This window comes from Sceloporus undulatus, chromosome 4, assembly GCF_019175285.1.
Source record: "Sceloporus undulatus isolate JIND9_A2432 ecotype Alabama chromosome 4, SceUnd_v1.1, whole genome shotgun sequence".
Classification (NCBI taxonomy): domain Eukaryota; kingdom Metazoa; phylum Chordata; class Lepidosauria; order Squamata; family Phrynosomatidae; genus Sceloporus; species Sceloporus undulatus.
This window is the reverse complement of record NC_056525.1, coordinates 134,875,682-134,888,611: the sequence shown is the minus strand read 5'-3', so window position 1 is coordinate 134,888,611 and position 12,930 is coordinate 134,875,682. Positions and strand designations below refer to the sequence as shown.

The following is a 12,930-nucleotide window of genomic DNA, read 5'->3' as shown; positions in this document are numbered from 1 at the left end:
GCTGTTCGACAGTGGAAACCACCCCTCAGAATGTGGTGGAGTCTCCCTCCTTGGAGGCCTTTAAACAGAGGCTGGATGGCCATCTGCCTGGAATGCTGATTGAAAGTCCTGCATGGAGGGGGTTGGACTGGATGGCCCTTGTGATCTCTTCCAACTCTATGATTCATGATTCGCTATGAAGCAAAGGATCAGGTTAAATCACTTCAGCACAGATTTGATTGTAACTGGAGATATAGAAAAACCCGTGGGCATCAAAGAATATTTTCCATAGCATGATGGTGAACCTTTTAGAGACCAAGTGCCCAAACACAATCCAAAACCCACTTATTTATCGCAAAGTGGCCGCATCCTCTGGCATTCAGTGACAAACTCTAGTGAACTCTGTGTTGGAACAATGGTGCGTGTGCCCACAGAGAGGGCTCCAAGTGCCACCTCTGGCATGCGTGCCATAGGTTCGCCACCACTGCCATAGATGGTATTAAACATTGGGGAAAATCATATTTGGCTTTCCCACTGCCCAAAAAATTGGGATGTTCAGGGCTCTGTTTTTAGTACAACTCATTTCCAGTAAAAATAGTAAACAAGATCTTGTTATATTTAAAAGTCTTGACTGAATGGCACATCTTCAAAGAAACAATAAACTAATCATTAAGACAAATACAAAAGCAGGAGATATTCATTTAGAAATGCATCTATATTAAATTAAGGGAACAACCCTTGGGAAATTGTATAAACCTGATCACATCTAAGTTTTCACTTGCAATTCAAATGCAAAGCCTGTCTCATATCCTCAGGGTGGCACTGTTATGCCAATATAGAAATCAGATCGAGAGCATGAGCTTGGATGCTGAAGATCCATGGATATTTTCTGAAAAGTGGTTACTGCATCATTGCTTTGCAAATCGGGGGGGGAAGAGATCACAAAGGCAAAGCAAGCTTGCTGAAAATGAAAAATAAAAACTGCCAATATCCATAAAAATTAAATGAAAAATGAGATTTTTCCTCTGTATTTACTCTGCATCCTTGGATTTGATCTGATTTTTCTTAAAGAAGGCTAATTTCACATAAGGAAATCTGCATTTTCTGGAATCGTGACCTGAATTTAAAAGGAAGACTTAAATTCCCTATACATCCAGATGAGCAGAAGACATCAAGACAATGGCTGGGAACTCTCAAGGCAAGTATTTTTTTTCTCTTACTATTGCTTTTCTCCTGCTGGGTACCCCAGAACAGATTCATTATTCAATCCCTGAGGAAATGGCAAAGGGCTCCATTGGGGAAATCTTGCCAAGGATTAGGACTGAATCAAGAGAACTGCAAGGCGTAAACCTGCAGCCGTCTCTTTAACCAAAATGCAGTATTTCTCAATCAGTGCAGAGAATGGAAACCTCTATGTGAATGACAGGCTAGATGGAGAGCAACTGTGTCATTTAGCTGCACATTGCTTTGTTAATTTTGAAGTGGGGTAGAAAACCCTCTCAATATTTTTTCATATAAAGATGTCCATTCAGGACATTAATGATAATGCACCCCAATTCCTCAGTGACAATATCAACTTGGAGATTATGAATTCACATTGCCAGGCACTCGATTTCTCCTGGGGAAAGCTGAAGATCCAGACAATTGGGGTGAATCCTCTCCAGAGCTACCAATTAGAGCCCCAATCATATTTACTTTGGAAGTCGAGAGAGAAAAGATGGAAATAAATTGCAGAACGGTCTTGCAGAAACCACTTGATCGGGAAAGTGAAGAAATGATTCATTAGTCCTTACAGCCTTGGATGGAGGTGAACCTCAAAAGTCTGGGGCTGCCCAGATATGGATTAATGTCATTGATGCCATGATAACCCACCAATTTTCACGCAAGATATTTACAAGGTCAGTCTGCATGAAAAGTTCGGTTGGGTCTCAGGTGCTCCAGGTTCTCGCTTTTGATAAAGATGAGGGTACAAAATGCTCAAGTGCGATATGAATTCAGGCAACAACCAGCAAACAGCCAAAAGACATTCAACCTAGATCCTGTCAGTGGCATAATCTCCTCTCATGAGTCCATGGATTTGAGGAAACCAAGGAATATACAATGACAGTTGCAGCCAAGGATGGCGGAGGATTAATTACGCACGGCATGTTTGAAATATTTGTTCTTGATGAGAATGATAATGCACCAGAAGTGACTTTAGCTTCCACATAAATTCAGTACCGGAAAATACTCCACCTGGAACTGTGATGGCTTTCTCAGTGTAAATGACAAGGATACTGGTGACAATGCAGAGCTTGCATGCATTTAGAAGATGATCTGCCCTTCCAGATTCTTCCCTCTTCTATAAGTATTACAAAACTCCTGAGTGAAGGTCCTTTGGACAGAGAAAAAGTCCTGAATATAATCACAATCACATCCACTGACAAAGGAATCCCTCCTCTTTCCACCACACAAAACCAGCCTCTTACAGATCTCTGACGTCAAGACAATGCTCCTGTGTTTGAAAAATCTCCCTACAGGTTCTATGTGCCAGAAAACAACCCTTCTGGTGACTCCATTTTTAGTATTAAAGCATCTGACCCAGATGTGGGCCGAATGCACGGATCACATACGCCATCCCGCACGCAACATTCAGGAGCCTCCCATCCTTCCTATATCTCTATTAACTCTGAGACTGGGGGCCATCTATGCCCAGCGATCCTTTGACTATGAACAATTCAGAGATTCCAGGCCCAGTGAAGGCCCAAGATGGAGGATCTCCTCCTCTTAGCAGCAATGTCACTCTCAGAGGTGTTTTTCTGGACCGCAATGATACACTCCTCGTATCCTGTCTCCTTCCCCAGAAGCCAAGGGCTCCACTCATTTGAGATGGTGCTCGTTCTGTCTGAGGAAGATATCTGGTCACAAAGGTAGTGGCTGTGGATGCTGATTCGGAACACAATGCTGGCTTCCCTACCATCTGGTCCAGGCCACTGAGCCCAGCCCTTTCACCATTGGTTCGCATACTGGAGAGATCAGGACAGCCAGGGCCTTTGTGGAGAGAGATGCTGTGAAACAGAGGCTGGTGGGTTGTGGTGAAGGACAACGGACGCCCTCCCTCTCAGCCACCATTCTGGAACCTGGTTTTGGCCAGAGAAACTCCAAGAGGCCCTTCCGGAAATGAAAACCTGCCAGGGACTCAGAGGCGCAGTCGGACTCCAGTTCTATTTGGTGTGGGCCTTAGCTCTGATCTCCTTCCTTTTTCCTCTTGACAGTGATTTTGGCCATTGCGAGAAGCTCCGGCAAATCAGGGAATCCAAATCCCTCCAGTGGGCTTTGGCCCTATTCCCAATTCGACAGCAGGTTCCATGTTTCCCGCCTAATTTTGAAGATGGGACTTTGCCTTATTCCTACCAGTTTGCCTCTCCTCAGAGTCCCCAAAGGAATGAAGTTACTTTTCTTGCTCCCAATGTTCAGTTTGCAGACAGCTCGTCTTTGTGGAGGCAAATCTGAAGTGCCTTTTATAGGCAACATTGAAACCATGTAAATTCTGAGGTGGAGAATGTTGACAAGGTAGCTGTGTTGTGTAGGAATCAGTTTTACTGCACGTTCCTTAGTCCTTCTCACAGGCGATATGGAAATACCACGTTCATCAAGTTCATCTCCTTCATTTAGGCAAGCAAGACTACTACTATGCGATGTCGTACTGGTGTGTGTAGATAGATTTGTACCGTAACTTTTTGTATTTCTCTAAATTGAATTGAAAGTGAATTTTCAGGTTGAGAATGTTGATGAGATAAAGTTTCTTTATTTGTAGTAACAGAATGTATAGTCATCTACCAAAGATGACAAGGCGTTAACACAGGTATATCTTATACAGCTGGTAGGAAAGAAAAATAGACATAAGTGGTAAACAACTGTTTCAGTTCTATCTTACATCTTCTTTATAATGATGCCGGAGTTGTCCTGTTTCTGGTTTGGAATATTCAAAGTCATTAGCTGTTGGTTTAGGTGGAAGTAACCAGTTAGGCTTTTCTTCTGGCTCTTAGTGCTGAGTAAAATTTTACCTTAAAATAGTAACTGATAAAGTGTAGCACCATGGATTTTCGTTTTGGTTTTGGAACCAGATTACCCAAACTGTGTGTTTTTGTTTGTTTTGTTTGGTTTTTCTGGCCTGAGAGTGAATTGCCTCTCCTGGCAATTGGCCAGAAAAGCATTCACCTTTTCAGTAGGGTGAAAAGGATCTTTGCATTGTGTAACATTTTTAAAAACCTATTTTGAAAAACCAGAAGTGGGTTTCCATATGTAGGGCTCTAGAGAATCCTGAGAGACAAAAAGGGACTGTGGAGAAAGTGAAGTTCCCTGTGTCTACTTTAAAGGATCATAGAAGAAATAAACTAAGTCTTTGGAAGTACCTACTGAACATTATTTCCTGTGCATACTTACCCTGGAGTAAACAATGAGATTATCGCACTGCTTTTCTCCCTCACTAGATGCAGGATGTACATTTAAATGGTGGATTTTATCACAATACCCATGCTCCCGCACCTGATTCAGGTTCTCCCCACACCTTTTAAAGAAAGGGAAAATCCCATTCTTAAAAGATGCAAGAGAAGCCTAGATCAAGTAAAGGACACCAACGGCCTGGGGCACATAACACCACGTATTTAAATTTGTGATAAAATCTGACTATTATGCATATCCCGCATGTTAGTGCAGGAGGAAAGGGCACTAATAATCTCCTAGATAGCCAATCTGTATGTGTGCACCATTCATGGTGTTTGTAGAAAATTAGTACGGTTTGACAGTATTGTGTTTGTTCAAATATTTCATCCATGTGGTAGGCTATGACCCTCCATTTGAACCATACCAGCATTCTATAGAAGGAAATTTTCATATTTAAAATCACTTCCACTGTAGTAGGATGCATATCCTAGAAGTTCATAAAACTAACATATGTTTTCTGTTCCTTTCCTTGAGCGTACCACATAAACCATGCAAGGGGTGAAATACACATTTGAACACGTTCCTTGCAGGCTCTTGAAATATTCCATTGAGGAAAAATGAAAACATATACATTGAAGTGATTGCAGGTGCTGTGGTGGTGTGGGGTGTGTGTGCCTTCAAGTAACTGGTTAACTGATGAGGACCCATAAAGTTTCATACGGTTGTCTTAGAAAGGATACTCGAGGTGGTTTTTGCCAATCCCTTCCCTCGAAATATAGCCTACAGTGCCTGGTTCATTAGCAGTCTCCCATCCAAGTACTAACCAGGCATAACCCTGTTTAGCTTCCAGATCAGATAAGATCTGGGCCTTTAGGGTATTAGGCTTGGAGCTGCTGCTCACTGGGAAAGAGTCAAGAAGGAAGCAGTTCTTCTTTTTAAAGGCACATTCTTTCTTTCTTTCTTTCTTTCTTTCTTTCTTTGGTGAGAGTTTCCCTTTTGCACCATAAGCAGTGGGAGGTGGGAGGGTTTTGGTACATCCTCTGTCAGAGGAATATGAATTCACTTTTTGGTTCGATGGCTACTCTTCATGCAAGTGTTCCAAGCTGTATGGGAGCTCTCCCCATGTGGATCTGTCTTGGCCTAGGATCTAGCACCAGGAAGACTTCCTGCAACTAAGAGGAGCTGCAGGAGGCACGCCATAACACCAAAAGTAGATTCATCACCTTTGTGGCAGTGGATCCACGGGTCATCACCCAGCTTGCCTCACCTCATGTTTGTGTGTTGTTCCATGCCTTCAAGACATTTCCAACTTACGTAGTTTTCTGGCAAGCTTTGTTCAGAGGAGGTGTACTCCTTCTGAAAAGTGGGATGGTACAAATCCAGTCATGACATAACACTGGGGCACTAGCACTGCTGAGGAATAATGTATGAGATCATGAAAAATGCTGCTTTAATACCATCCTCTTGCATTCCACTCCTTGTATTCAATTTTTGAATACTTGGCTACTCCCTGTGCTCATTAATGTTTTAACGGAGATGTAAATGAAATCACACACTACGGCACCGGGGACAACTAAGAGAGCTAGGTACACTGGTTGGCAATGGCAGAAGAATGCTAACAGATCTGGGGGAAAGGGTGGGGAAACAGAGTCGGAAAAACTGAACTGTGATACTTGAGAAGGAAACTGAGTCTACATAACAGTTTAAAAGATGTCAACGAGTTGTATTGGGCCCTTTGAGAAATACTTCCAAAACACCCCCTGACACCACACTGGCATCTGTCATATCTGAGCATAATAGGCATCATTTTGATGGAATACCTATAGAAAGAATAATGGGAAGTGTCTAAGTCCCTGAAAAAATGAATACAAATGTGCTATCAAACAGGCAGCTCACCTTCTGTTTCGAGAGTCTATCAAAATCTAGTATCAGAGGCATGGAAAGCATCTGCCTTGATCTGGTGCCAAACAACTGCTATTCCCAGAATTCCATAACATTGAGCTATGGCAACTAAAGTTGTATCAAATCGGATGATTTCTGCAGTAGGATGCAGCCATAATCTGTCCAGTCTGCATCAGTATGCAAAGAGATCGTGTAGAGAAAGAATATTGTAGCATAAGCTTTCCATGACGAAGTCTGCTTCATCTGATGGCAAATTAAACAAGGCAAACTATGTTGCTATGTCTGGTGAAATTGTGCGCTTATACTTATTTTCCAAATACCTCTAATGTATAATTATAAAATAATATTTTTCTCAAACCTCATAAAATTGTACCTACCCTGCTGCCAGAAAGCGGTACACAGGAAAACATTCTACTTGTTCAAGACAGAGCTTGTAGTTCCCCATCGAAGCCTCACAGTGCCGCTGTTGGCCAAGATAGTTCTCAAGAGGAATTGCCAGCCTTGGCATTCACTGCAGATCAGGGAACAACAGAAGATATAGGCATTTGAGGACATTGCCTTGTCAAAAAGAAAACTACTGTAATGTTAGCAGGAGAAAGCAGTGGCACTATTAGTATTTCATTCTTTGGTTATTCTGACGTCTGATGGGAATTTTGAAATTCTTCAGCTATCTGAAGAAACCAAATGAAGATGAAGCAAATTTCTCATTGAGTAGAATGGAGGACAGGGACAAAGAAAACAACCGATCATTACAAAGGCAAGTACTTTTCTTATTCTCTCTTGTTAAGCCAGGCTGCACAGAAAACATTCTAGTTTCAATTCCGGAAGAAATGGAAAAGGGCTCCATTGTGGGAAATCTTGCAAAAGATCTGAGGCGGAAAACTGGAGAAATGCCAAAAGAGCAATCTGCAAGCCTTTCTATAGGAGAAAAGCAGTATTTCACTATCAATGTAGAAAATGGAATACTTTATGTACTGACAGAATTGGACAGAGAGGAAATTGTGGGGAAACTAAATCATGTGCTATCATTTTGAAGTGATGGCTGAAAACCCTAGGAATATTTTTCACATAACTGTAAGAGATCCAGGATATAAATGACAATGCACCACATTGTGGATGGTGATATCAAGCTACAGATCAGTGAATCCACATTACCAGGAACCACATACATTCCTAGAGCCAGCTGAGGATCCTGATATTGGGGTAAATGCTCTCCAGGATTACATTGAACAATAAGTAATTTTGGGTTTTGGAGGTTAGAGAGAGGGAAGATGGGAAAAAATATGCAGAAATAGTAACTAACAACAACTGGATCATGAAAGTGAACCTCTTTCCATTTAATACTATGGCTATGGATGGAGGAAGCCTCCCAAAACAGGAGACAGCCAAAATATGGATTACTGTCATTGAGGCCAAGGACAACCCACCCTGTCCTTCACTCAAAGATTTACATGGGGACATGGGAGAAAATGCACCAAGTGTTTCTCAGTGTACAGGTAAAAGCTACAGACAGAGATGCAGGTTCAAAGGCCAGATCAGCTATGGATTTAGGAACATCCCTGAACGTGCTCGCCAGAAATTCAACTTGGACTCACAAAAGGGGAAAATAACAATTAAGGAAACTTGGACTTTGAGGAAACAGAGAAATAGTGATGACACGTAGAGCAAGTGATGGAGGTGGATGAGCAGCCAGTGCAACATAGAAATAAAATTATTAGTGAGAATGACAATGCCCCAGAAGTAATTCTGGCTTCCTTATCAGTCCTCTACCTGAAGATTCAGACTAGGAACACTGGTGGCTCTTATTAACTAAAGACAGAGATTCTGAAAGAATGGGGAATTACTTGCAATTTAAAATACTTTTGCCATTCAAATGTGTGTCAACATCCAAGAACCCTATAAGCTTCTTAAAGATGGTCCCCTGGAACAGAGAAGCACTCGAGAATACAATATTACAATCATAGCAACAGATAAAGGGCGCACCTCCTCTTTCACAGAGAAGACCATTTGCTGAGGATTTCAGATGTAAATGACAACTCCCTGCATTGTTGAGAAATCCTCTTACAATGCCCTTTGTGCAAGAGAACAACCCTTCGGGTCTTCCTGTTCCTGTGTACAAGCCTCAATCCAGATCTGGAACGCAAGGCCCGAATCACTTACTCCCTCCTGCAGAAGCAACATTCAGGAGCTGCCTCTCTCCTCTTACCTTCTCCGTTAACTCGGAAACTGGCATCATCTATGCTCAGCGTCCTTTGACTAGGAACAGAACAGGAAATTTCAGGTGGGTGAGGGCCCCAAGATGGAGGCTCCCCACCCCTCAGCAGCACTGCCAGGTGAAGGTCTTTATCACTGGACCAGAATGACAAGAGCCTCAAATCCTTACCCTTCCAGGGAGCGGAGGGCTCAGCTTGTTTGAGATGGTGCCTCGCTCAGCGGAGGAGGGCTATCTGGTGACCAAGGTGGTGGCGGTGGAGTGGCGGACTCTGGGCACAAATGCTTGGCTCTCTTACCATCTGGCCAGGCCACTGAGCCGGCTCTTCAATTGGGGTCCATAATGGTGAGATCAGGACATCGCCGAACATTTTTGGAAGAGATGCTCTCAAGCAAAGCTGGTAATCTTAGTGAAGGATATGGCCAGCCACCACTATCCAGTACTGTGAGTCCAACCTGGTCTTTGCAGAGAACTTCCAAGAGCTCTTCCAGAACTTAACAGCCAATCCAGAAGACCAGAGTAATCAATCAGATCTCCAGTTCTACTTGGTCCTTGCCTTGGCTTTGATTTCATTCTTATTCCTTCTGACAGTGATTCTGGCTATTCTGACAAGCTTCGAAGACAGGAAGCCCCAAATTTTGCAATGTTTTGGTCCTGTTCCTCATTCAAACAATACATCATATTCCCACCAAACTATGAAGAAGGGACTTTGCCTTACCCTATCAGCTTGGTTTGTCCTCTGAGTCCAGGAACAGGAATTTACCTTTCCAGCACCCCTGTTCAATGCAGAGAAGATTCCTGTAATCAGACCATCTGAATGCTCCTGGCAGCTGAACAAGGAAATAATTTAAATACAGAGATGGATAATGTAATGTGGTGAGTGTTTATTACAAAAAGGACATTAATTTCAATTGTAGCTATTAATGATTTTTGGTTGTGAAACGTATAATGAGCTCTAGTTTACCATCGGCACTTCATAGACACAGATTTTTTTATACACGGATTCAAGCATCCATAATTGAAAATGTTTTCCAAAAAAGTCTAAAATTCAAATATCAAACCTTGATTTTTCTATTTTTTATAAGGGACACCATTTTGCCATGTCATTAAATTTTAATGGGACATGAGCATCCTGGATTTTGTTATACATGGGGGTTCTTGGTATGAAACCTCAGCATATACAACAGTCACTTAATAGTAACTTTAGATTTGCATAGGCACCTCATTGCCTACCACAATTTCGAAATCCCCAAAAGAGGATTGTCGTGCTGGATCCACTATGGAAAGCAAGATAATGAACTGAAATCATGATTCCTGAAAAAACTGAAACTGGGATTTGGTCACATTCAGATTGATATATGTCCGTATCATGCAGCTTCTGTGAAAAAAAATGTAATCTAACAGCCTCAACGACTGGAATTAAAAGCCAGCCTCGGGGAAGAGTAGGGACGTGGTGACAACATGCCGGCTGCCCATACTCCATCCCCAGCGCCGCCTGTCTGACCAGACAGCAGGCAGCATCATGCCACGTCTTCCGGCACAGCATTTACATATGGCTAGAGGGTATGTGTAGGTGTGTGTTCTTATACAAGATGTTGTGAAGTGGGGTGGGATGGGGTTGATGTGATTTCTTGAATTTTTTTGAATAGTACACTTGCATTAGTGGACATCAATCCTGAATCTAATCTATAAGTGCAAGATATACAGCATAGCGGTAGAAGATTCCACCACATTCTTTAAAAGTTGTAAGGATCATCAATTATCAGCACATATAGAAATTCTTGGGAACCTCAGTCTGAGAAGGGAGGGCAGGCATTGGATCTGTATCACACAATAAATGTCTGGCAGAGATCATCTGTCTCTGGGAAATTAGGGTCAAGGGAGAAAACTATAGAATTGGGTGAATAAAATATAGATAAGCAAAGATAGGTGGGTTTATATATGTTGTTGAACAAAGGATAAATGTATGGGAAGTGAAACTGATCAATTTATACAAAACCCAAACTTGTAAAACATTTGCATTTCTGCTGTGTGTATGCCCCATATTCTTTGCTAGCACTGCAAAGAGCTCCACTCATCCAAACATTTGCCCATTCTCTCCTATGTTCTTTTGCATGAAACTGACTGCCAGAAACAACAGTAACATCACATTTCGTCTTGCAAAGCCCCAAAGGATGGCTCCTAGAGGCAAAAGGGGCACTGATTGTACCAGTAGAGTGTGGCGGGTTACACCGCCAAAAATTACGTATGGAATATATATTAGGGTTAGGAAGGGGTGGTGCTTCCGCACCCCCCTAACCCAGTACGTATTCATACGTACAACATGGCGGCGCCCCTTCCACATGGGGGCCGCCATGTTTACGTATCAGGACGAATAGCGCCAGGACGTGTCCGGCAACCTATGACGGCCAAATGCACCAGCGGCACCGCCGAGATCATAGAGGCGCGCAAGAAGGAGCTCCATTTTGGAGCGCCTTTTTTTGCTCCGCGCGGGAGTCGCGTGGTGTGGCTGCTACAGCTCCCGCACGGAGCAAGCGGCGGCGGCAGCAGACCGCCTCAAAGCGGTGGTCTATAACCTGCCGTGACTGCAAAATAGTGCTTCATTATATTATTGGGATCTGGACTAGCGCTCATACCCTCCTTTATTTTGATCAAGATTTGTCAAGTGATGCTTCGTTTGCAAAGTGCTTATTGGTCACTTTTCTGTTAAACTTTCACTTTATTCCAAGCCCTCATACACTCCTGAAAAAATGTTTATATGTGTCTGCATGTTCTTCTGCTTTTACAATTACTTCCAGTGTTCTCCCTTTGTGACCACCACCCTTGTGGCTCCCTGTTTAAGTGTAAGTTTCACATGACAGGAACATCCTTCTGGTAGACAACCTGGTAAGGACCTTAGAGACTGAGGGCGCTATATACAGCAGCAAACGGAGTACACAAACAACACAAACAAACTCAGAAGGATATGATCCACAGTTTTGGTGCATGACATGGAAACCTCTAATGGCATGTTAAAATTGTGGATTATCAATTAGAAAGAGGAGTTTTGGAACAATTATAGATTTTAGAGGCCAGTTAAGGATAAACAGTTCTCTGTGGAAGTAGAACTCTTGTTTCCTGGCATTGCAACCCCTTCCCTTGTATCACTGCTGCATCTCTTGTTCCCCACGGAAAAATACTGTACAAGAAAAAGAAAAAAAAAAACCGAAAAAAAAGAAAAGAAGAAAAAAAAAAAGCAAAAAAAAATCCCCCTCCTCTGGGTGTATTGCTCGTTGACCTACTTTTTACAATCTATTTTCTCTTAGAGTGACCGACTTTATACTTATTTCAAGTAGTGTTTATCTTGGATAAAGTGGGGTACAAATACAACAAAAGAAATTCCATGTGGCCAGACAGACCTGCAGGTTCTCGTTTCCAACACACAAAGCTCACTTGCATCCAAGAGGAGGCCAGAGGCTCCTACTGTCAGAACAGGAAACCTCTGCAACCCATGGTAACACTTATCTCACAGCAAGGATTATACTTTTATGCTTGGAGAGGGAAAAACAGTAGATAAACCCAAGCTTGATTTTGCTTTTCAACATTATATTGGAATCCCTGAGCAACTTGATTCATTTGACCACAAGAGGAGGGCCCAGGACCGGGCTTACAAGTGTAGTTGCTTTGCCTAAACTGGAAAAGATACTTTAGTCGTATTGTGGGATACAGATTAGTCCTTTGGAATCAAAGTAGATATTTCAGGGATGAAATTTAATGATGGATTTAGTTTCATTACCATGATATACTCAATCGCAAACAATCCTAGGATTGTGTTTTCTTCCAATGGTGCTCAACAGTTTTTTTGAGATATAGATAAAAGCTCTTGGCATGGTTAGCTGACTCTCAGAGTAATCAAAACACAAATGAAAAGGCATGAAGTAATTCATTTGGAAGTAGACATGTATATTTGCAGAGGATAACCTTTGGGAAACACATAACGTACGTTCACATCCAAACTTCTTTTATTTTAAAGTGCCATAAACATGCCTTGCAGTTTCCCTCCATCGTCCCATGGTGTCCACTCTTAAACCATTCTGGACGGAACCAGGGGAGAGCATAAAAAGAGGCATCACGCCCTGATTCCTCCCAGTAAAGTCATTCTTGCCTATTGCGTGCACATCGGCAGACACCAGCGATCTGAAGACAAAACAATCAACTAGGAAAGAAAATGTACTCACTGTATAATCTGGCAAAAATTAAGGAAAAATCCAGGGCTTTTTTTGCTAGGCTGCCATCATTTGCGCATTGATCTGATCTGGGTTTTTAAAGGACGGACGTAATTCAGTATACAGCTGCACCGAAGACATCAAGGCCAAGGCTGGGAACCTGGCAGGCAAGTATGCTTCTCTTACTATTGCCTTCTCTGCTGGGCT

At 42.4% G+C, this 12,930-nt stretch overlaps 1 protein-coding gene across 16 annotated transcripts in view; it reads left to right on the top strand.

Moving 5' to 3' along the window:
* The window catches only part of LOC121928513 (protocadherin gamma-C5-like), a 368,742-nt gene that overhangs the window by 154,281 nt on the left and 201,531 nt on the right, over positions 1-12,930 (top strand). Inside the window, exon 2 of one of the 16 annotated variants that reach the window (XM_042463346.1) lies at positions 3,514-3,531. The exons of the other annotated variants lie outside the window; for them this stretch is intronic. Coding sequence (XP_042319280.1) covers positions 3,514-3,531 — 18 coding nt within the window. The remainder of the gene's footprint in view (positions 1-3,513; positions 3,532-12,930) is intronic. 16 annotated transcript variants of the gene reach the window in all.